The sequence below is a fragment of the Acomys russatus genome, chromosome 16 (genome assembly GCF_903995435.1).
Source record: "Acomys russatus chromosome 16, mAcoRus1.1, whole genome shotgun sequence".
Lineage (NCBI taxonomy): Eukaryota > Metazoa > Chordata > Mammalia > Rodentia > Muridae > Acomys > Acomys russatus.
The window spans coordinates 20,810,424-20,834,487 of NC_067152.1; the positions used below are offsets into that span (position 1 = coordinate 20,810,424).

General features: G+C 43.3%; 1 protein-coding gene across 4 annotated transcripts in view; it reads right to left on the bottom strand.

The window, feature by feature from the left end:
- Positions 1–17,832, bottom strand: part of Luc7l3 (LUC7 like 3 pre-mRNA splicing factor) — a 33,181-nt gene extending 15,349 nt beyond the window's left edge. For 3 of the 4 annotated variants that reach the window (XM_051158317.1, XM_051158318.1, XM_051158316.1), the window contains exons 1-3: positions 17,574–17,832; positions 5,828–5,894; positions 996–1,035 (exon numbers count right to left, since the gene is read on the bottom strand). In XM_051158317.1, coding sequence (XP_051014274.1) covers positions 996–1,035; positions 5,828–5,894; positions 17,574–17,672 — 206 coding nt within the window. In that variant the 5' untranslated portion in view covers positions 17,673–17,832. The remainder of the gene's footprint in view (positions 1–995; positions 1,036–5,827; positions 5,895–17,573) is intronic. The other variant, XM_051158319.1, reaches the window with a different exon arrangement.
- Between the last annotated feature and the right edge of the window lie 6,232 nt (positions 17,833–24,064).

Consider the following 24,064-nt stretch of genomic DNA (forward strand, 5'->3'; position numbering starts at 1 on the left):
TCAAGGGCAGCCTGGTCTATAAAGTGAGTACAGGACAGCCAAGGATACGTAGAGAAACCCTGTCTGAAAAAGCCATAAACAAGTAAATAAATATAGATGAAGCTGGAAGCTTGGCTCCCTAGAACCCATGTAAAAAGCTGTGCAGACATTGTAGCCATTTATACTCCTGGTGCTTGAGGAAGGGGGATTCCTGGAGCAAGCTGGCAGGTACAACAGTCAGAATTAGCCAACAGGAGACATTGCCTCAATAAATAAAATGGAAAGTGATCAAGAAAGATAGGCTCCACATCCCCACCCCATGTTCAAGTGACCCACCCCCCTACCCCATGGGAGCTGAAGAGCAAGCTCAGTGGGTTAAACTGCATATTGCAACTGTATGGGGGCCTGAGGTTGGATCCATATAAGCCAGGTACAGTAGTACAGGTTTCTAACCCCAGAATTCTAATAGTGAGATAGAAAGAAAACACAGGAAAATTCCAAAAGCTTTTGGGCCAGTTAGCCTTTCACAAGAAGCACTGAAACAAGAGGACCCCACACCCCGTTTTTGTTTTGGAGACGGGTTTTTTGTTTTGTTTTGTGTATGTGTGCAGCCATGGCTGTCCTGGAACTCATACAGAGCCGCCTGCCTCAGCCTCCCCGAGTTCTGGGATTATAGATGTGCGCCACTGCACCCAGCAAGAGAGCCTATCTTAAACAAAGGCAAGAATGGACAATGAAGGCTATCATCTGACACACAAGGTTACAAAACAATTATAAAATAAAATCTAAAAGGGAAAACAGAGAAGTAAACATAAAATAATAATGTTAGGCATATAATATACATTCACATGGCAGCTACTTTCATTAATGAAGTTATTAAATCTTACCATGCCAAGCCAGTGCCTAGACTTATAGGCAACATTATTTCATATTAGTTCTAATTATTTCTTCAATACTTGTCTTTTAAGTAACTAGGAGGAGGGGGATTAAAAAAAAAAAAAAAAAAGATAACTCACTGTTTTCTTAGATTTTCATCATGAATTTTTTCACATGGACCTGAGAGAGAGAAAAGAAGGTGATCAATTACTTGCAACATTAATACCCCTTTTCAAGCCATAAAAGATTTGTTTGGCTTTTTTCTTTTTCTTTTTTTTTTTTAAAGATTTATTTATTATTTTGTATACAACATTCTGTCTGCATGTATATCTGCAGGCCAGAAGAGGGCATCATATCATGTTACAGATGATTGTGAGCCGCCATGTGGTTGCTGGGAATTGAACTCATGATCTCCAGAAGAGCAGTCAGTGCTCTTAACCTCTGAGCCATCTCTCCAGGCCACTTTTTCTTTCTTAAACAGTATCTTACTACCTCAGCTTCCCTGACAACTACAGCATGTTTTTCCTCTTTCTCTTTTTGAAAGTGTTGAAGGTCCCTGAGCATTCTCACTCACGTGGCCTGGGGTCAACCTGGACAGTGTATCCCTCTAGTAAGTGTCACTTCAGTCACAATCAAGCTATGTTGCTCCTTCTTAGGTGTGGGGTCGGGGACAACATGAGACACCTGAGGCTGTAGGTCAGTGGTAGAGCACTGGCTTTAACATGTACAATGCTCCGGGTTTGATTCCTAGTATCTCTGTGAAACAATGCAGCTGCATGGCTAATATGGCAGCCCTTGAAAAATAATAAAATATAAGCTGGGCGTGGTGGTGCACGCCTTTAATCCCACACTCGGGAGGCAGAGGCAGGTGGATCTCTGTGAGTTCGAGGTCAGCCTGGTCTACAAAGCGAGTTCAGTACAGCCAAGGCTACACAGAGAAACCCTGTCTCAAAAAAACAAAATGGTAATAATAATGAAGAAGAAGAAGAAGAAGAAAAGGACACATTCTATCATTGAGTAGACTACAGATACCAGAACGTATCCCGCCGAACCATGAACCATCGTGAAAATTGATCTCTTTAGCCTTCAAGGTCAACAAAGGGGACAAGGAACAACAGTGAGAAGACAGAAGGAAACTGCTCCTTACTGCCACCACACAAAACTTGGCTGCTATAGGCCACTGCTGTAACCCAGTACTGACAGGACCTTCAAATACTTATAGCTATGCCCCATTCTTAACCCCAAGTATGAGCTTTTCCTACTTTCTCGGCTTTGTCTTCTGAAATTATACTCCATTATTTCAGAATTTTCTGCTTTAAAAAAACTTTTTTTTAAAGATTTATTTATACACATGAGCCTTCTATTTGCATGTATGCTGCACGACAGAAAAGGGCACCAGATGCCATTATAGATGGTTGAGTCACCATGTGGTTGCTGGGAATTGAACTCAGGACCTCTGGAAGAGCAACCAAAGAGCTATCTTTCTAGCTCTTTTGCTTGCTTATTTGCTTGGGTGTTTGTTTTTTTGTTTGTTTGTTTGAGACAAGGTTTCTCTGTGTTGTTGCCTTGGCTGTTCTGGACTCTCTGTAGACCAGGCTACCCGTGAACTCACAGACAGCTCCCTTCCTCTGCTTTTCCAAGTACTGGGATTACACCTGGCTCCCTTTTATTTTTAATCTTATACATCAAAAATCGAGGTTATAGCTGGGCATAGTGGCACACACCTATAATCCCAGCACTCAAGGAGGCAGAGGCAGGTGGATCTCTGTGAGTTGGAGGGCAGCCTGGTCTACAAAGTGAGTCCAGGACAGTCAGGGCTACACAGAGACCCTGTTTCAAAAAAAAAAAACAAGAAAATTTAGATCAGGCTGGATATGGTGGCACACGCCTTTAATCCCAGAACTTAAAAGTTCAGCAACCCTTGAGTTTGTGGCCAGCCTAATCTATATAGTGAGTTCCAGGACAGCTAGAACTACATGGAGACCTTATCAAGTTTTTTTTTTAAAGGTTAAACAACTTTTTAATATTTACATTTTACCAGGGTAATAGCATTCTCTGTAGACAAAAAAGATTTGGAGGTTATTTCTGAAGTTCTTTCCTTGGAATCTGTCTTTGCACATCTTTTTAGATCTTTCCTAAATACTTCCACCGAGCCAAAGAAAGCATCTCCATATTAATTTCCCTAAATACTACAAAGCAGCAATTGATCAAGTTTTGCTCTCTTCAGGAAGCCTTCCTTAGCCGGGCGTGGTGGCGCACGCCTTTAATCCCAGCCCTCGGGAGGCAGAGGCAGGTAGATTGCTGTGAGTTCGAGGCCAGCCTGGTCTACAAAGTGAGTCCAGGATGGCCAAGGCTACACAGAGAAACCCTGTCTCGAAAAACCAAAAAAAAAAAAAAACAAAAACAAAAAAAAACAAAAAAAAACAACAACAACAAACAAACCAACCAAAAATCAAAAAACAAACAAAAAACCCAAAAAAAAACCAGGAAGCCTTCCTTCTACCTGAATGCTTCCTTTGCAAGTATACTAGAGATGCCATCCTAAAGAATTCTTTGTCCTCACTGTATTGGATACAGTACCAGAGCTTCTCCTCACACACATTCTCCTGGATAACTCTGTTGAGAAAGGATGCTTGGGAAACATGCTTGTTGAGACTTCTGTCCCAAACCATCTTTCTTCACCCCATACTTTGATGTTTTCTATACTAACTCTGGCATTAACATAAACCCTGAAGGTATTTCTCTGTCTTCACATTTCTTGCGTTGCTACTGACAAGTCGTAGGCCACTCTGAATCATAACTTTGTGTCCTACAGAGTCCTATGCTCCTTGTTCTCAAATTCACCATAGTGTGCCAGGGAAGGTACGGATCCTATTTTGTCGAGTCTATCACTTGATGGACTTACCCAATGTAAAGACTGAAATTTAGCACTGCATTTAAAAATGTTACTTCAAAAGAAAAAGAGAAAATGTATTTCTTGGGGCTAGAGAGGTAGCTCAGTTAAGAGCACTTATTGGCTGCTTCTAAAAGCTTTACTTTTAAGAAGTTCAGCGTAATTACAATCTATTCTTTCTAATGTCCACAGACCACTTATCTGAAGATACTAAAGGTAGATAAGATGTCTAAACAATTTCCAACCACCTTCCCCTGTACTTCCCATCAGGCCTCTTCCCTTGCCCATTTTATTATCCAAGTTAAAGGTATTCTTCAACTGTCTGCTTGGTTAGTATTCCCTGACAGGCAAGTTGCTTTTTAAAGACTTTTTGTGTTCGTACATCTACACGCGCACGCGCGCGCACTTCTGGCCAGAAGAGGGCATGGGATCCCCTAGAACTGGAGTCACATATGGTTGCGAGCTACCACGCGCACTTCTGGCCAGAAGAGGGCATGGGATCCCCTAGAACTGGAGTCACATATGGTTGCGAGCTACCATGTTGGGTGTTAGGAACTGAACCAGGTCCTCAGCAAGAGCAAGGCCCTAAAACTGTGAGCTATCTCTCTAGCCTTGACAACTAATTTAAAAGGATAATTCCAAATTCTGACGGGAAATTAGATGGATGGGCAAGATCTGTCAGCAAGGGCCTTTACCAAAGGAAACCAAGAACTAATTTTTTTGAAGGTATTCTCAGAAGGCCAGGATGCAGACAGGTTACTTCTCTGAAGTCTTCACCTGCTCCTCTATAACTGGGGGAAATAGCTAGTTATACCCTTCTAGATGACTTTAACCCCAGCACTCAGGAGGCAGAGGCAGGCAGATCACTTTGAGTTCGAGGCTAGCCTTGTCTACAAAGTGAGTCCAGGACAGCCAAGGCTACATAGAAACCCTGTCTTGAAAAGCAAACAAACAAAAATGAAACAAAACCAAAAAACCCCACAACTTTTTAATAATCTTATTTTTGCTCAGAATTGCCCAGTGTTGTGCTTAAATGTTCAAGATTCAGACTCTTCCAGCCATAATATGCTCTGACATCAGGAATATAGGAGAGCTCATAATTCAGCCAGAGAGCCTCTTTGGTCAATTATTCCAAAAATAATCCTTTATCTTCCTGGGGCACTGGGGTAGAAAAGTCAGCACCAATAAATGTGCAATACCTAAACTAGCGGCTCTTTATCGGGAGCTATTTAGACACCAGAGGACATTTGTCAATGTCTGGTGACGATTTTGTTGTTATGTTGTATGTGCTGCTGAAGTTCCAGGTCTGGGACAGGAATGCTGCCAATATCCTCAAATATATAAGAGAGACCCTGAAAACTGCTTCAAAATGTTAGCAGTGTCATGGCTGAAAAATCTCTCAACTGAAAATCTTCTGCATTTTTAGACTTAGGACTCAGCCCTGGCTTTTATGGTATTCTGGTTACCCAAATCCTGGACTAGCCAAGATTCTAGGATCCAACACTTACTTTCTCGGTCTCCTCAGCAGACTTCAATGCAGGTGATCTGTTGAGACTAATCTTCTAAAACTGTTTTGATACCCATGTTACTGCTGATGCCACGCCTTCAGCACATTTTCTATCTTAGCCAGCCATTGGTTGCTTAAACCTATAATCCCAGCATTCAGGAGACAGAGGGAGGAGAACAGGAGCTAGCTTGGGCAACATACGTTTCAAGCTAGCCTGGGCTATATAGTAGGGTGAGTGTATATGTGAACAATTTTCACCTTAATGTTTTACAAGTGAAGGTGTGAATACTTAATTATGCCAGTATGCTTAATAAGACTGGCATTTAGTAACATTCAAAATTAACCAAGAAATTACTTATTAGCAAGTTTTTAAGGGGAAAAGAATTTCAGGATTACAAAGAAAGTTTTGAATTTTGTTTGGACCACAGGGTCTTACTACATAATCTTGGCTGGCCTTCAATTCAAGCTTTCCTTGCCTCCTGCTGAGATTTTAGGCTTATACCACCATACTTGAAGACAGATTAAGTTCAAGTATGATAAAAAGGTAAACAGGAAAAAAAAAAATCACTTACCAAGATCAGATCGGGTGTTTGTGAACAGCTCCGCAGGACAAAAACCACAGAGATAATATTTACAAACCTGTTGAGAGAGAAGGGGGAAAAAGGTACTTTTAAAAACCTTAGTTCTAAAAATTCCATTAGAAGGGCACCAAATAATACTCTTTCTTTCTGTTTGTTTGTCTGCCTTTCGAGACAGGGTTTCTCTGTATAGTCATGGTTGTCCTAGACTCACTTTGTAGGCCAGGCTGGCCTCGAACTCACAATGATCCGCCTACTTCTGCCTCCCGAGGGTTGGATTAAAGGGGTGCGCCACCATGCCCAACTCCAAATAATATTCTTATGTCCTGATGTTTTCGTCTTTTTGAGTACAACTTCACCTGTTAAACCGTGACCTTTATATTCATTAAATTTTAATAAAAATGAACACAACTTACAGAAGCATCAGCTATGCTCTAGATATGTGTGTCTGCTCAGAATGATCCATTTCCCAGTAAACAGCGTCTTGTGTTTAAGAACTGGCTGTGAGCTGGCATGGTATTTGGGAGACACAGGCAGGTGGATCTCATAATAATGAAAAAAGAAATTGGGGGGGGGGGGGGCAGGGTAAGTCCCCAAGACAGGGGTTCTTTGTGTAGCCCTGGCTGTCCTCAAACTCAGAAATCTGCCTGCCTCTGCCTCCTGAGTGCTGGAATTAAAAGCATGCACCACCATGTTTGGCCAAAACAAAAGTTATTATCTAAAAACAAACAAACAAAAAATCTCTAACAGAAGCTGGAAAGATGGCTCGGCATTTAAGAAGATGTACTGCTCTTGCAGAGGACCTGAGTCCAGTTTCCAGAAACCAAGTGGAGAGGCTCACAACTACCTGTAACTCCAACTCTCTTCTGGCATGAACACATGCATACATGTCCTATGTACATCCACATACACACACCACCTCCCACTCACAGTTAATATTATCTTTAAAAAAATCTTTTTAAAAAACCACATTCTTGTAAATCCCTTTTTGTCATTTACATGAGATACATAGTGATACTTCAGTAATATGCATGTATACAAATATATGATTTCATTCTAACATTTTCTTTTCTTTTCTTTTCTTTTTTTTTTTTTGGAGACAAGGTTTCTCTGTGTAACAGAGCATTGGCTATCATGGGCTCACTTTGTAGACCAGGCTGGCCTCAAACTCAGAGATCCACCCACCTCTGCCTCCAGAGTGCTTTGATTAAAGGCCTCTACCACCATGTCCAGCTTCCTACCCTAACTTAATTTTCTCTTCTTACAGTACTTTGGTCCTTTATATAGTAAATTCCAAAAATCAATGTTCAAGCTTTTTAATAGACTAAACTACAGATTAGGACTGGGAACTTGTGGTCTAAATCAAAGATAACACTTATTTAAAGTAAACTGTAATTACAGATCATTGTGAGCCACCACGTGGATGCTGGGAAAAGAATCCAGAGCCTCTGCAAAAACTACAAGTGTTCTTAAGTGCCAAGCCATCTTTCCAGCTCCTGTGCTTTAGAAATACATGTTTTCTCAAATTATTTCTGAACCTCCCAGTGGGATATAGTAGCACATTTCTGCAATCGCAGCACTAGGAACCAAAGGCAGAAGCTCTAAGCTCAGAGCCTGTAGTAATCTGCCTCGCAAAATGACTAAAATAGCCAGTCATGGGAGCTTCTGTCTGCAATCAAGCACCTAAGATTCAAAGCAGGGTCACTGGGACTCTGAAGCCAAGGCTAAGAAAAAAGATTGCCCAGAAAGATGAATCCAGTGCTGGCAAGATGGCTCAGCAAGCAAAGGTGCTTGCCACCAAGACTTAAGACCTGAGTCTGATTCCCACAACCCATACGGCAGAATGAGAGCCAACTTTCACCAGCTGTCCTATGAGCTGCACATACACATCATAATATCTTCTCTGTTTTGGTTTTTTGAGACAAGGTTTCTCTGGGTAGCCTTGGCTGTCCTAGACTCACTTTGTAGGCCAGGCTGGCCTCAAACTCACAGCAATCCACCTGCCTCTGCCTCCTGAGTACTGGGATTAAAGGTGTGCGCCACCACACCCCACCCAAACCACAATTTCTTTAATCATGAAAGCTTTTTCAGTAGCCAAACAACACCAAATCAAACCAAAAAGATAAGTCCATCATATAGCAGTACACCAAAACTATGCCACTCTATCCTGAATGCTCTCCTTACATAGGCTCATCCCTATTCCCCACCATGCTGGAATAAAACCCAGAGACTGGCATGCAGCTGGCAGGTTTTAACCCATAGACTATACTTCCAGGCCCTAGACTGTTCCTGATTCTCCCCAGGAATTGGAAGAGTTTAAAAGCCAAACACATTAGAACATAGAAAAACTGGTAGTACATTCTTGGATGTTTCAAATAAAGTTATTAATCCCAACAATACAAATAAATCCACATACTATTTTATTTCATTTATTGTGTGCTGTGTTCATGTATGTTTGTGGGCAAATGCCTGAGAAAGTCAGAAGTGAATGTGGGGTATCTTCCTCTAACACGCCTCACTTTTGTTGGTGTGTGTAAAGGCTGCTAATACCAGCTGTCTCCTGCAGCTGTTCTCCACCTTAGTTATTGGGACAGTGCCCTTGCTGAACTTAAGGGATTGCTGATTGGTTAGTCTAACTGGTCAGTAAGCCCCAGAGATTCACCTGTCTCTGGCTGCCTAGCACTGGGGTAACAGAAACACTATGGTGCCCAGCTGCATAATTGGTATCTTTCTCTGGGATAAAATTGTGCCAGCTGCTTGAAATTTAAGACATTAGCCTTTGGCATTTAAAATTAATCACTGAAAAATATAAACCCTTATCACAAATTAACCCTGTCTCGAAAAACCAAAAGAAAAAAGGAAGCTGGGCACAGTGGCACACACCTGTAATCCCAGCACTCTGGGAGGCAGATTCGGGTGGATCAATGTGAGTTCGAGGCCAGCCTGGTCTACAAAATGAGTCCAGGACAGTCAAATATGAATCCTTTACTTAACATCCTATGGAATGCTCCCAGAATTTTGGTATTATAAATTACTACTAATTAGCTGGGTGTGGCGGTTCATGCCTTGTATCTCAGCATTCAGCAGGAGGATCTCTGTGAGTTCTAGGCCAGCTTGATCTACAGAGTGAGTCCAGGGCTTCTACACAGAGAAACCCTGTCTTGAAAAACCAAAAACCAAAACAAAACCCAAAACACAATTTACTACTAATATTGGATAGGCATTTGGCTACAAAAAGTGTGTCAAGTTCCAGGACTGGAGAGATGGCTCAGAAGTTAAGAACACTGGCTGCTCTTCCAAACGTCCTGAGTTCAATTCCCAATAACCACATGGTGGCTCACAACCATCTAGAATGAGATCTAGTGGCCTCTTCTGGTGTGCAGGTGTACACAGTATACACAATAAATAAATAAATAATTTTTTTAAAGTGTCAAGTTCCAGCTCTCCCACCCCTCCCAGTGGTAGTGTTCACATCTGAGTAAGTGAACTAAGTGAAGTGTACCCTGTACCACTACCACTGAGGTCTGCCTTCTTCAAGTTCCATTTTATAAGACGATGCTAATGAAATCTGCACTACAGGCAAAAACTACATGCCTGTAATTTCAGCTATGTGGCTCAGGTAGATTTTGAGTCTGGGATAAACCTGAGCAATAACAGTGAGCTCCTAACTCAGCTTCCTCCCAAAACAAAACAATCAACAACATGAAAAAAACCACTTAATGGTCAACCCTGATCACTTTTTATGAAGCCTGCAACTGCTATACATGCATTAACTTAAAATCCAAGGACACCAGAAAGTTTTACTATAGTTTCTTGTCCATATTAATACTTTAACTCTGGCTACATGCAGCCTAGAACCAAATGGGTATTAAGAACAGTCTCATCCAATAATCCTAGCTGACCTACATTTTGAGTTCCTCCTGCCTCGGCCTTCTGAGTACTGAGATTTGAGGGTTGTGCTCTCATGCCTAGCTAATTTTTTTTTTTTTTTAAGATAAAGAAACGTATAAACAGAAAAAGGAAAAAAGAAAGGAACTTCTCAAAGACAGTTTTGAACAGAAGGCTGTGTAAGAATCAGTCTGTTAGCTACAGTTTTGCTCCAGTTATACCATGATCATATTTTCGAGTAATTAGTCTTTGTGTCTCTCACTGTATTCCATACTCCTTTGCAGTCATGGCCCACACATTTCTGGTTACACATTTTGAATGATAAAATGTCGACCTTTGCCGGGAGTGGTGGTGCACACATGTAATCTCAGCACTGGGGAGGAAGGGGCAGGCAGATCTGAGTTCAAGGCCAGTCTGATCTATAAAAGTCAGTGCAGGATAATCAGAGCTATGTGTAACAGAAAGCAAATAACAAAACTAGCAAACAGAAAAACAAACAAATCAATCTTCCACAGCAGCCAGGCAGTGAACATCTCCACTGCTAAAAGCCTTCAATTGTTTCGCAATGTAATGAATCGACACCAAATTCTCACTTAATCTCAGTATCACTCCCTACCCAAGAGACCCAAACAAGGGCTTCCGTTCTAACCGTACTAAAAACTTCCCAATTGCACTCAAGGATAGTAACGTGTCTTCTCTCTGGCTCTCCTTCAGGCTAATTCTTACCAATCCTTTAGGTTCCAGTATTTAAAGGCCACTTTGTATGAGAAACCTGTCCTGAGTCTGATTTAGATCAACTGAATCACTCAGAAAGGACATTCTCCACCCTGTTCAACTGCCTTTAGGCATTTAATATATAATAGTAGGTACCATGGACTACACTAACTTTTAAGAGTTTATTTTTGTGTATGTGTGGGCATGTATATGCTACAGCATGCACCTGAAAGTCAGAGAGCAATTTGTGAGAGTTGGTTCTCTTTTCCAAATGAAGAAATGGCTCAGCAGTTAAGAGTACTTCCTGCTCCTCTGGTCAGGCAGCTCCCAATGGATGTGCAATTCCAACTCCTGAGCATTCAAATGGCCTCCAACTCACAGAGGTCTGCCTGCCTTTGCCTCTCAGAGTGCTGAGACTACAGGCATGCACCACCATGCCTGGCCCACTCAATCTTTTTTTAAAGTTTTTTCTTTTTACATTGACACTATCTGCTAACATCCTCAAAATTTTAGAAATGTACATTTAGTTCAATTTACTTCTTAGATTGTTAACCTTTAATGAACAGGTTATACTCGAATTAAGTAAGGTAAGTGACAAAAGCAACTGCAGTCACATGATGTGGAAGAGCACTCCTATAGGCAAGAAGATTACTTAAGGACAGCCTGAAAAACTATTTTGGTCCCAGCAAATAAACCAACTGCATTTGACTCACTGCAAACGTTGTAAAAGTCAGTTACATCATCCATAGTTAAATTCACTTTTGGAAGGAGGGTCTGAATATAAAACTCCAATGTGAACTACAAAATTCATATTATATAAAAAATATACTATCTGGTCTGCAGATGTACACGCAGGCAGAACACTACATACATAATAAATAAATCTTTAAAAAAATAAATAAAAATATAAAAAAATAAAAAAAATATACTAAAAGCTCCATATTAGACCTTGTAATTCCCTACAGTCTTCTGTAATATAGCTTCTAATGGCTTCTCTGACAATTGTAATCTTCCATGTAGACCTTAACTGAAAGGTAGCCCTGGGCAGTAGCAGGTACACCAACCAAACCTGAGACAAACTGCTTAGTAGAAACTCACCAGCGACTCCCAGCACTCTGGAGGCAGAGGCAGGCAGATTACTGAGTTCAAGATAACACACAGAAACTGTCTCGAAAAACTAAAAACAAAACAAAATTAAAAAACACCAGCAGCCAACCTGGTCTACAAAGTAAGTCCACGACAGCCAAGATAACATAGAAAAACCCTGTCTCAAAAAACTAAAAAGAAAAACAAAAAACATCGGCGACTGTAAGCAAAAGAAAGCAGAAACAGGAGGCAAAGGAGCATGCTAATGAATCACTGAAAGGGCTGATATAGGATGAAAACTATTCTCAAGCTACACAGCGAAGAGCCTATAAAGCACTAACACTAGTATACCACTCAAGACTCAACAAGCTGGGTTTGTGGGGGTTTTGGCACCCCAAAAGCAAATGTGGGCCATCAAGATGGCTTAAAGACTAAAGGCATCTGCAACTAAGTCTGAACTCCCAAGATCAATCTCTAAAGCCACATGGAAAGAGAGAACCAAGTCTCTAAGAGGTTGTCTGTCCTCTGACTGGCATGCACGCAAGCATGCACACAAGTGCGCACACACACACACAAATTTAAAATTGTAGCGATAGCCAAGAATAGTTTTAACATGCTTGTAAACCCAGTATTAGGGATATAGAGATCAAGAGTTTAATCCCAGCCTTTAATCGCAGCACTCGGGAGGCAGAGGCTGGCAGATCTCTGTAAGTTTGAGGGCAGCCTGGTTACAAAGTGAGTCCAGGACAGCCAAGGCTACACAGAGAAACCTTGTCTCGAAAAACCAAAACCAAAACAAAACAAAATGTTCGTGCTCCAATTCCAGTAGGGTCCTATTCCCTCTTCTGGTGCCCACATAGTGCATAGACATACATACAGACACCCATATCAATAAGATAAATGGAAATGTGTGTATACAAATACACAAATATATTTTAGATAACGTACCATAGAGCTAGTACTAACACTAAAGTAAGGTTTACTTTCTTTCCCCCCTCTGGCTTAGCAGTTAAGAACACTGCCTGTTTTCCAGAGGACCAGGGTTCAACTCCCAGCATCCTCATGGCAAATCATAAGTCTCTTTAATCTCAGTTCCAAGAGATCTGAAGCGCACACACATTCATGCAGGCAAAATATATATACTAAAAGCATATATTAGGGCTGGAGAGATGGCTCAGAGGCTAAGAGCGTGGCCTGCTCTTCCAAAGGTCCTGAGTTCAATTCCCAGCAACCACACGATGGCTCACAATCATCTATAATGAGATCTGGTGCCCTCTTCTGGTGTACATGCAGGCAAAATACTGTGTATATATGATAAATAAATCTTAAAAAAAAAAAAAAAGCATACATTAGCTGGGTATGGTGGCACACGCCTTTAATGCCAGCACTCAGGAGGCAGAGGCAGGTGGACAGCAATGAGTTCCAGGCCAGCCTAGTCTACAAAGCGAATGCTCTGAAGCCAAAAGGTACAGAGAATCCCTGTCTCAAAAAAACAAAAAAAGACAGGGTCTCACTATGTAGGTCTGGCTAGCCTGGAATCTAGAAGTGCTGAGACTAAAGGCACAAAAGGAATACCACCATGCACTTTCCATTTTGACTGCTAAATATCTACAGATGGCTTTTCTCCATCTAATCCAACAATGGCAGGGAAAAAAATCTGAACACAGGCCAGAGAGGTGGCTCATTGGGTAAAGGCACCTGCTGCTACGCCTGAGCACTAATGTCCATCCCTCCATCTTTCCACACACACACCAAATAAATTTCTAAATGTTACTTTCAAAATATTCAGGAGCTGGAGAGATGGCTCAGAGGTTAAGACTGACTGCTCTTCCAGAGGTCCTGAGTTCAATTCCCAGCAACCACATGGTGGCTCACAACTATGTACAGTGTGATCTGATGCCCTCTTCCGGCCTGCAGGTGTACAGCAGGCAGAGCACTGTACATAATAAATAAAATATTTTTTTTAATTTAGGAAGAAAAAAATTTCAAATTGGAATAAAAATGCAAAGCTATGTTGCAGTGTCAGGTGGTAGTGACACAATGGTGAACCTTTTACATTCCTCACATGCTGGATTTGTCCATCTCTTGGGGGTATTTATTTATTTGGTTTTGGTTTTTGGAGACAGAGTTTCTCTGTGTATCCTTGGCTGTCCTGGACTCGGTTTGTAGACCGGGCTGGCCTCCAACTCAGAGATCCTCCTCCTGCCTCTGCCTCTGCCTCCCGAGGGCAGAAATTACAGGTGTGCACCACCAAGCCCGGCTAGAGGCGAGGTTTTTATTACCAACCAAAAGCACAGCATCTGACTGACTTGAAGTAAGTCCAAGAGCTTCCTTCTTCATGCTTACTGAACCCTACAGTATCTACGCTATTTATAAAAAAAGGCCACCTGTTTCGTCCCTGGTCATGACCTTCAGCACTCACCTTAGCCCTGCAGCAGTATCTGCCTGGAAATCTTTGAAACTAGAATACAATGCAACTTCATCCTTAAAGGCATGATGACAATCACTACATAGTGTATCAATAAAAAGCATTAAAACAGTGTGGAGAGATGGCTCAGAGGTTAAGAGCACTGTCTGCTCTTCCAGGTCCTGAGATGGCTCATAACCATCCATAATGTGATACAATGCCCACTTCTGGCATACAGGTGTGCATGCAAATGGAGCACTCATATACAATAAGTAAAATCTTTTTTAAAAAAAAAAGCATTGGGCTGGGGAGATGGCTCAGCGGTTAAGAACGCTGCCTGCTCTTCCAGAGGTCCTGAGTTCAATTCCCAGCAACCACATGGTGGCTCACGACCATCTCTAATGTGATCTGATGCCCTCTTCTGCAGATAAAGCACTCATATACAATAAATAAATAAATATTTAAAAAAAATAAATAAATAAAAAAAAAAAATAAAAAAAAAAGCATTGCTGAGCAGTGGTGGTGCACACCTTTAATCCCAGCACTTGGGAGGCAGACATAGGTGGAGCTCCGTGAGTTCAAGGCCAGCTTGATCTACAAAGCAAGTTCAGGACAGTCAGGACTATACAGAGAAACTCCGTCTTGAAAAGCCAAAAACCAATAACTATATAAATAAATAAATAAATAAATAAATAAATAAATAAATAAATAAATAAATAAAAATTTTAAAAAGCATTAAAACTGAAAGGAGGGCTAGAGTGATGGCTCAGAGGTTAAGAGCACTGCTTACTCTTGCAAAGGTCTTTTTTAAAAATATTTTTTATTTAATTTTAATTTATGTGTGTTGGTGTGAGGGTGTCAGATCTTAGAGTTACAGACAGTTGTGAGCTGTCATGTGGGTGCTGGGAACTGAACCCAGGTCCTTTGGAAGAGCAGGCAGTGCTCTTAACCACTGAGCCACCATATGGTGGCTCATAACCATCTATAGTGAGACCTGGTATGCTCTTTTGGCATGCAGGCATATATGAAGGTGAAACATTGTATACTTAAATGAATAAATCTTTAAAAAAACTGAAAGGAAAGCACATCCGTGGCCGAGATGACATTAAAGCCTTAATTATTACTTTCGCCAATGAGAAGTCATACACTTATCCACACATATCACTGCGCACCATTATTCACAACGCACGTTCAGAACCAAGCGAGTAAGGAGCCAATCCTTAATCCAAACCCACAAATGTCCTACTTGTGTATCAGGGAGACCCTACTTTTTCCTGACCTTGGTTGTTGTTAATTTTTGAGACAATTTCAAGGTGTAGTTCTGACTGACCTTGAACTCACCAAGATCCACCTGCCTCTTGCTCACCAGTACTGGGATAAAAGGTGTGTCACCAAGCCCAGCTAATTTTTCCTAACCTTTTAAAGGCTTAGATTGAGGAGCAGTGGTGGGGCGCCCCTTTAATGCCAGCCATCAGGAAAATTGAGGCAAGGGGATCACTGAGATCCAAGCCAGCCTTGTCTACAGAGTGAGTTCCAGGACAGCCAGGGCTACACAGAGAAATCCGTCTCAAAAACCAAACAAACACAAAACCTGTTTGGGGATAGATGTCCAAGCAGTTAAAAGCACAGGCTGTTCTTCCAGAGGGTTTAAGTTCAATTCCCAGCAACCACATGGTGGCTCACAACCATCTATTATGTGATCTGATGCCCTCTTCTGGCCTGCAGGTGTACATGCAAATAGAGCACTCATATACATAAATGAATCTTAAAAAAAAAAAAAAAAAAAAAAGCTACGAGGGTCAACAAAAACCGAGAGTCTAGTGATAAACAATGGGGGCAATAAACACAATAAACATTTCAAAATCTCAGGCGTGGTGGCACACGCCTTTAATCCGAGCAGTGGGGAGGCAGAGGCAGGCGGCTCTCCGTGAGCTCAAGGCCAGCCTGGTCTACAAAGTGAGTCCAGGACAGCCAGGGAACACAGAGAAGCCATGTTGGGGGGGGAGGGGGATCCACAGGGGACTCATGTGTTGAAATCAATCAATACACTAATAAATATGACTAATAACCAACACCATAATTATACCCTAAGAAGACTTCTGAAGTCAGGTATCATTTCCATACAACTTTAGCCAATCACTTTTTGTTTGTTTGTTTGTTTTTTGAGACAGGGTTTCTGTTTAGCCCTGGCTGTCCTGAACTCACTTTGCAGAGAACAGGTTGGCCTCCCACGCATAGCGATCTGCCCGCCTCTGCCTCAGAGTGCTGGCATTACACATTTTTAACGTAAAGAAATCATGTACCCCATCTTATTTCTTCCGCATCGCAAAAGAGAAAATTGTACTTTACTAAAACCTTGTGTTTAAAAGCAATACATAGAGCCAGGCGTGGTGGCACAAGCATTTAATCCCAGCTTTGGAGAGGCAGAGGCAGGCGGATCTCTGTGAGTTCGAGGCCAGCCTGGTCTATAAAGAGAGTCCAGACCAACCAAGGATACAGAGAAAACCTGTCGCAAACAAACAAAACAAACAAATAAATAAAAATAATGCATATGTAACTTTCCTAAAAAGCCTATCAGTTACCAAGTGTGGAAACGCCTGCAATCCCAGCACTCTGAAAGCTGGGCAAAGATTTCAAGTTCGAGAACCACCTGACCAACAAAGTAAAGCACTGTCTCAAGAAAAACAAAACAAAAGCGTTTGTTGAATCATTCCCTCACATTTTATTAGCAAGTGATCTAAAACTGCTGCTTGATTTTAACTGCAAAGCAAGGTCTGGTGCATCTATTTTCCGGGTAAGATCTAAAACAGTGCGCGCCATGCACAAAACTAGATAAAAAATACTTGAAATACAGTACAATATTTGTACGGAGCCAGCATCAGAGAACCGTGCAACCTGGACCGTGCTACAAAAATTAAGAGTTTTGCCGATTAACAAGAGATCTTGAATGAGCTGCTCGGCTCCAGCCTCACCTGTGTGTGAACCTGGACTTATATACTTAACTCTTCTAAGAGGGTAAAAGGATCGATTGAGTTTACGTGAAAAGCAAAAACCTTGACAACCGCCTACCTCAGGGACTTAAAACAACTGCCATCAAACAGTACTGGCAAATACTGTTTACGACAAACTGTGAACAAGTTACCTGCTTCAAACGTCTACCTTCCCAAAGAAGTGTCGAAACAGAACCTCTCCTAACTAACGCACTGCCACGATCCCCCCCCCCCCACACACACACACGAGTACTGGTCAGAAATCAGGCTAAATACGATGGCTGCACCCAGATAACGGAAGACTTTTGCCCTTCTTTTTCAAACGGTAAAAACCCGGAGCTCGCTCTTAATAAAACGTGCCCTTCCTTTTCTTTTCCCGCGTTTCCCGGCTTCACCAAGGTGCTTCTTTTGCCCCGCCGAGCGCAATCCCGGACTTCCTCCACAGGAACAACAAATCACCCAATTCCCGGGGTTCGCGCGGAATCCTTCCTCCTGGGCCACCCTCCCGCCTCCCTCAGCCGTCAGGTGCTTCAGTCTGCGTGGCCGGGACCCCAAATCGCGCAGGGACACCCACCCACCCCCACCCGGGCCCGGCCCGCGCCCTCCCCTCCCCCCCCAGGCGCCTGGGCACAGGCCCAAGGCCCACGGGACTTACGCTCTCGTGGTCCCACCGCACGTTGCTGCGCTTCTCGTCCGGGGCGAGGTTTCGGTCCCGGCCCATTAACTCATCCAACAATTGCGCGGCCGAAATCATGGTGCTTCCTCCGGGCGGCTGCTCACACCAGCCCTAGCACCCACCAACGAAAAACACCAGCCACTCGGCGGCCGCCAAACCCCTCGGCCCACTCTCAAGCCGAAAAAGCCTCTTCCAAAGAGCAGCCGATAAGACAAAATGGCCGCCGCCCGGGCCCCTTCCCAGCATGCCGTGCGCCCGCGGAGACACGCCTAGGCCCGGGCGGTGCGGTGCCTGCGCCGCTTCGCGGGCGACGGGGGCGGGACCTCCGGGCCAGGCCTGGGGCAAGCCGGGGCCAGACGCTGACTCCGCCCCGCCGTGCCGTGGTCCGCGCAGCCTTAGATTTCCCTAGTCGCTGTGGAGCTCGGCCTTTTTCACTTCGGGCAAACAACAAGCTAGACCCGAAATGGAGAAAATGTCCCTTTGTCCACGTGGTGCCCAGGCTGCCATCTTCCAGTAAGGGAAACAAGAAGAGAAAGCTACGTTCGTGCTCAGACTCCATTTTCCTAGTCGCTATAGTTACTGTCTCCTCGACATTGGGTTTACTTCACTGTCAGCAGCCCCCACCCACCCACCCATTTCGATGCTAGGGACCAAACTATGACCTTAAGCTTAAATTCCCAACTCCTCTACCTGGTTTTGTCCGGATTTCCTTGACTTTTAGGGTGGAAAATTGAGGGATAGGCTATGTGCGGTGTGGGAATTATTTATTGCCCCTAACCCTCCCATCCAGGAATTTATTTTCCTTCGTTTTGTGTGAAGTGCAAGTGTTACTGTGTGTTTAGGGGCCCATAGAGGAAGAGAAGAGGTCAAACCTCTACAGTTCGTTCTTTAGGACCCATCCACTTTTTGTTTTATGTGCTTTTGGTTTTTTTTCGAGACAAGAGTTTCTATGTGTATCCCTGGCTGTCTTGGAACTCTGTAGACCAGGCTGGCCTCGAGCTCACAGATCTACCTGCCTCTGCTTCCCGAGTTAAGGACATGAGCTAAGAGTCTCGGCCCTACACGCCTTTAGCCCTAGCACTTGGGAGCCAAAGGCAGGTGGATCTCTGTGAGTTTGAGGCCAGCCTGTACTACAGTGAGTTCCAGGAAAGCCGCGGCTGTTACAGAGAGAGACCTTGAAAGAAAGGTGTTGCACTGGGACCTCAGCTTTCTGTCAGCCTGAAAGCCTCAAAGGTTCTGTTATGTCTACTTGCCTAGCACTGCAATTATAAACCACCGAGTTTTTTACATGTTTGTGCTGGGGATTAAACTCTGGTCTTCATGCTGAGTGCTGAACTCGGATTCTGGAATTTCTTCAAATGTATTAATTTAATACTTTTGTTTGTTTTTCGAGACAGGATTTCTCTGTGTAGCCTTGGCTGTTCTGGACTCACTTTGTAGACCAGGCTGGCCTCGAACACAGTGATCTTGCCTGCCTCTGCCTCCCGAGTGCTGGGATTAAAGGGGTGTGCCACCACGCCTAGCTTAATACCTTTAATTATAAAGCGTGCACACCTTTAATCCCCAGCTATCCAGAGACAGAGACAAGAGGGTCAAGTCCAGCCTGGCTCACTTATGGAGTTTGGAACCAGTCATGGCTACATAGTGAAACTTCGTCTCAAAAACAACAAAATATGTGTGCAGTTGGGAACAGTGGAATAATCTCCCCCACTTGGTTGGGTGGAGCAGGGGGATTATTGTTCCAGGCCAGCATGGATACACTGTGAGTCCCTATCTAAAACAAATTTAAAAAAAAAATTTAAGCGAACGACAAAACCCCAACCACCAGATAGCTAGACTGAAAGGCATCTGCTGACAAGCTTGACCCATCCCTGAACACCGTGAGAGGAGAAAACCAACTCATTGTTAGTAATTAGGCAGCAGAACAGCCCTCCCAAAGGCCCTGAGGACCATGGGAAAACAGGAAACCTCAAAGCCACCCTAAAATATGTCGCTGTCATCAGAAGCACGTCACCACCAGCCACCAGCATTCAGGTCCCCCTAAATTACCAGTGCACTCTCTGCTCATGCACCAGGTCGCTTTACACAGGATGCTCACAAACCCCCCCGCATCTCTCCCTCTTTCCTTCTCTCCCTCCCACACTCTCTCCCCTCTCCCCAGAGATCACCTCTGTCTACCCTTCCGATAAAGCCTCTTGGGTCTGCCTCGTGGTGTGGCTTGTATGTCTATCACACAGTCACACCACGCAAGCTCCAAACTCATGAAAGTTGTCCTCTGACCTCCACATGCACATCCACACATACGGACTATGGCATATAAAATAGAATGTAAAAAAAAAAAAAGATTAGGGTTAAAAATTGGAGCCCTGGGTGGCTAAAGAGACGGCTTAGCGCTTAAGAGCACTGTCTGCTCTTCCAGAGGTCCTGAGTTCATTTCCCAGCAACCACATGGTGGCTCACAACCATGCATACCCTCTAATGCCCTTCTCTGGGATGCAGGTGTACATGCGAATAGAGCACTCATATGCATAAAATAAATAAAATTTTTTTTTTTAAAAAATAGGATGCCGGAAGTGCTGCTCACGCCTTTAGTCCTAGCACTTAAGAGGCAGAGGCAGGCTAATCTCTGAGTTGGAGTCCAGCCCGTTCTATAGAGTTGAGTTCCAGGATAGCCAGGGCTACACAGAAACCCTGTCTCAAACAACCAAAGGGCTCAGAGGCAGGCGAATCTCTGTGAGTTCAAGGCCAGCCTGTTCTACAAAAAGAGTTCCAGGAGAGCCAGGGCTATTATTCAGAGAAACCCTGTATTGAAACAAAACAAAAAACAAAAACAATTAAAAAAAAAAAAAACAAAGGGGAGGGGACAAAAGGGACCAACCTAACAACAAAAACCTCAACAAGACTTCCTCTCTCCCTTTGTTTCCTCATCTGTAACTAGGGTTATGTGTCTTCCTCATCAGCATTAGCATGAGAACTAAATAAATTGCTACACTCTGCACATTGGTAGAGGAGACTCAACTTTTTGTTTGTTTATTTGTTTGCTGAGACGGGGTTTCACTATATAGCCTTGGCTGTCCTGGGCTTGCTTTGTAGACCAGGCTAGCCTTGAACTCACAGTGATCCTCCTGCCTCTGCCTCCCGAGTGCTGGGATTAAAGGCATGTGCCACTGCCCGGCTGCCAACGGGTTTTTAACTCTGTTAGTAGCAAGGGAGAATGATTACCTTTTCGTTGTCAAAGGGCAGAGGTCAGCTCCCTGTGGAACTGCTGAGAACCATGAGAAAGCTCCAACCAGACAGGGGAAAAACCAGACCTCAAGCTCAAGACTGATTCTCCTACCTCAGCCTCCCAGTGTGCTAGCATATTTCCCCAACCAGAAACCTGAAGAGTTTACAGTTAAGGAAAGAAAAAAAAAGTTTAAAAAACATGAAATTGATAGCATTGATGAAAACTGTTGAAGGTCTGGTAGCAGAGGAACTTTTAAAAAATATTCTTTGAAACCCAGCACTTGGGAGGCAGAAGCAGGCAGATTGCTGTGAGTTCGAGTCCAGCCTGGTCTACAAAGAACATTCCAAGCCAGCCAGGACTAGTACACGGAGAAACCCTGACTCAAAAACCAAAACCAAAACCAAAACCAAACAAAAAAGCACGTGGGAGGCAGAGGCAAGTGGATCACTGTGTGTTCAAGGCCAGCCTGCTCTGCAAAAAGCAAGTCCAGTATAGTCAGGACTGTTACACAGATAAACTATGTCTTGAAAAACCTAAATATATATATATATATATATTCTTTGAATCTTATAAATAGAAGCTAGATTGAAATGTGTTGAAAAACTAGAGGGAAGCAAACCCAAAAAAAGGCTAAAACATAACACTTAGGAAGCTGAGGCAGGAGGATCAGAAATTAACGGCAGTCCTTGGCAGAATGAGAAAAACCAAGGCTTCCTCCACTACTCCACTGTAACTTTCCAAGGCCACAAATGTATACCTCTTAGTCCTTTCTTCCAGTTCTGCTACTCTTGAGCCTGTGAGTCGCCCATCACTAGCCCCGCCCACTGCATGGCTCCTCCCCCCCCCCCCCCCCCCCCAGCTTCCTGTTGTTCATCCTCAAGCCTCTTGGAGACTTTCCCGCCATCATTAGAATTCTGAGTGTTCTTTCAGAGTCCTGCCTGGCTGTCTTCTCTCAGTACTCACCAACTCTCTTGGGATTATCTCTTCTGTTTCCATGACTTCAGCCAGCACCTTTGCTGCTGAGTGTCAGGTCTCAACCTCAGCTCAGATCTCCTTTCTGAATTTAGTATTCACGCCTACCTGCCCCAACCTCCCACTTACTGGGCTGCTCCACTACATAAAAGTAAAAAACAAACAGAAACACAGCTTCCTGGGCCAGAAGTATATAGCCCCAAGGCAGAGAGCCATCCTGACATGTGTGAAGCCATGGGTTGAATCGTTGGCAACAAAAGAGATGAAAACAACAACAACAAAAAACAAAAAAAAACCCAACAACAACAACAGCAAAACTAAATATAGGTCCCCAGACAACTGAGTTAATAGATTTTAGCTAATTCAAGTCTAAGGAGATAGCTCAGTAAAGTGTTTGCCAAGAATGCATGAGGACGTAAGTGTGGATCCTTAATTTGCTTTTTTGTTTTTGTTTTTGTTTTTTCGAGACAGGGTTTCTCTGTGTAGCCTTGGCTGTCCTGGACCCGCTCTGTAGACCAGGCTGGTCTCAAACTCACAGAGATCCTCCTGCCTCTGCCTCCCGAGTGCTGGGATTAAGGGTGTGTACCACCACTTAGCTCTTAGTTTGTTTTCTGTTGCTGTGTGATAAACATCATGATCAAAAACAACTTAGGAAAGGAAGGGTTTATTCCATTTTTCAGCTTATACGCTATCATAAAGGGAAACCGGGGCAGGAAGGCAAGCAGGGCAGGAATCTAGAGGCAGGGCGGGAGAGAAAGCCGTGCAGCAATGCTGCATACTGGCTTGGTCTCCTGGTTCACATTCAGTTGCTTTTCTTTTTCTTTCTTTCTTCTTTTTACTTGTTTTGTGTGTTTGTGTGTTTTTGCCAGCATGTATGTATGCATGTGCACATGTACGTGCTTAGATCTAAAGAAGTCAGAAGAGGGCATCTAACCCCCCCGGAACTAGTTACATATGGCTGTGAGCCACCATGTTGGTGCTGAGAACCAAACCCTGGGCCTTTTTACAAGGGCAGCAAGTGCTCCTAACTGTTGACATCTCCCTAGTCCCTAATATAATCCTTTCAAGGAAAGAAAATTTACCAATTCTTATTTTTTTAAAAAAAATGTAAATTTTGGAGTGCATCTAACTTTTGTTGCTACTGCAACAGATTTGTTTGTTTGTCTTTCCAGTTCTGAAATGCCGGGCCTTGTTTGGGTATGTACTCTACCACACGTGATAAAGTACCTACTACCATCTTTGTTTTGTTTTATTTGTGTGCCTGCATGCTAGAAGGAGGCACCAGATCTCACAATAGATGGTTGTGAGCCACCATGTGGTTGCTGGGAATTGAACTCAGGACTTTTGGAAGAACAGCCAGTGCTCTTAACCTCTGAGTCATCTCTCTAGCCCTTGTTTTGTTTTTAAGACAGGGTTTCTCTGTGTATCCCTGACTGTCCTGGAACTCACTCTGTAGACCAGGCTGGCCTCAAACTTAGAAATCTGCCTCTCAAGTGCTGGGATTAAAGGCAGATGTTACCACTGCCAGGCCACTACTATTTTTTAAAAAGTGCCTTTCATCATCATCATTATTATTACTGTTATTATTCATTTGGTTTTTCCTGACAGTTTCTCTGTGGAACAGCCCTGGCTGTTCTGGATTTACTTTGTAGATCAGACTGGCCTCAAATTTAGATATTCGCCTGCCTCTGCCTCCCAAGTGCTAGGATTAAAGGCGTGGACCACCATGCCTGGTCATACTATCTTTTTTTTTTTTTTTAGATGTGTTTATTTTGTGTATATGAGTGTTCTGTCTTCATGCACACTAGAAGAAGGATTCATATTCTATCACAGATGGTTGTGAGTCACCATGTGGTTGCTGGGAATTGAACTCAGGATCTCTGGAAGAGCAGCCAGTGCTCTTAACCACTGAGCCATCCCTCCAGCTCCTTCCTTTTTTTTTAGATTTCTATTTCTTTCCATGTTTTTCCAGGTTGTGTTCATCTGGAGTGCCAATCCATCCATATCAACATCAGACGGAGTACCACGCTGGATCTGAGAATTAAATTTTAAATTGAGGAAGCAAGGAAAAGCACAAGCTCAAGCAGTGTTCCAATTTGCCACCGGGGTCAGTGTGAGTGCCTAGTCAGTTGCTATGCATCGCTCCTGGTGTGCAGTGTGTGCGGTGTGAATTCCTGTATCATAATAAACAGACATTGCTTTTTCTTAAACAGTAACAAGACAAACGCATGCTGTGCGCCCTTGGCAGCCCCGAGAAATGGAAATAAAGACT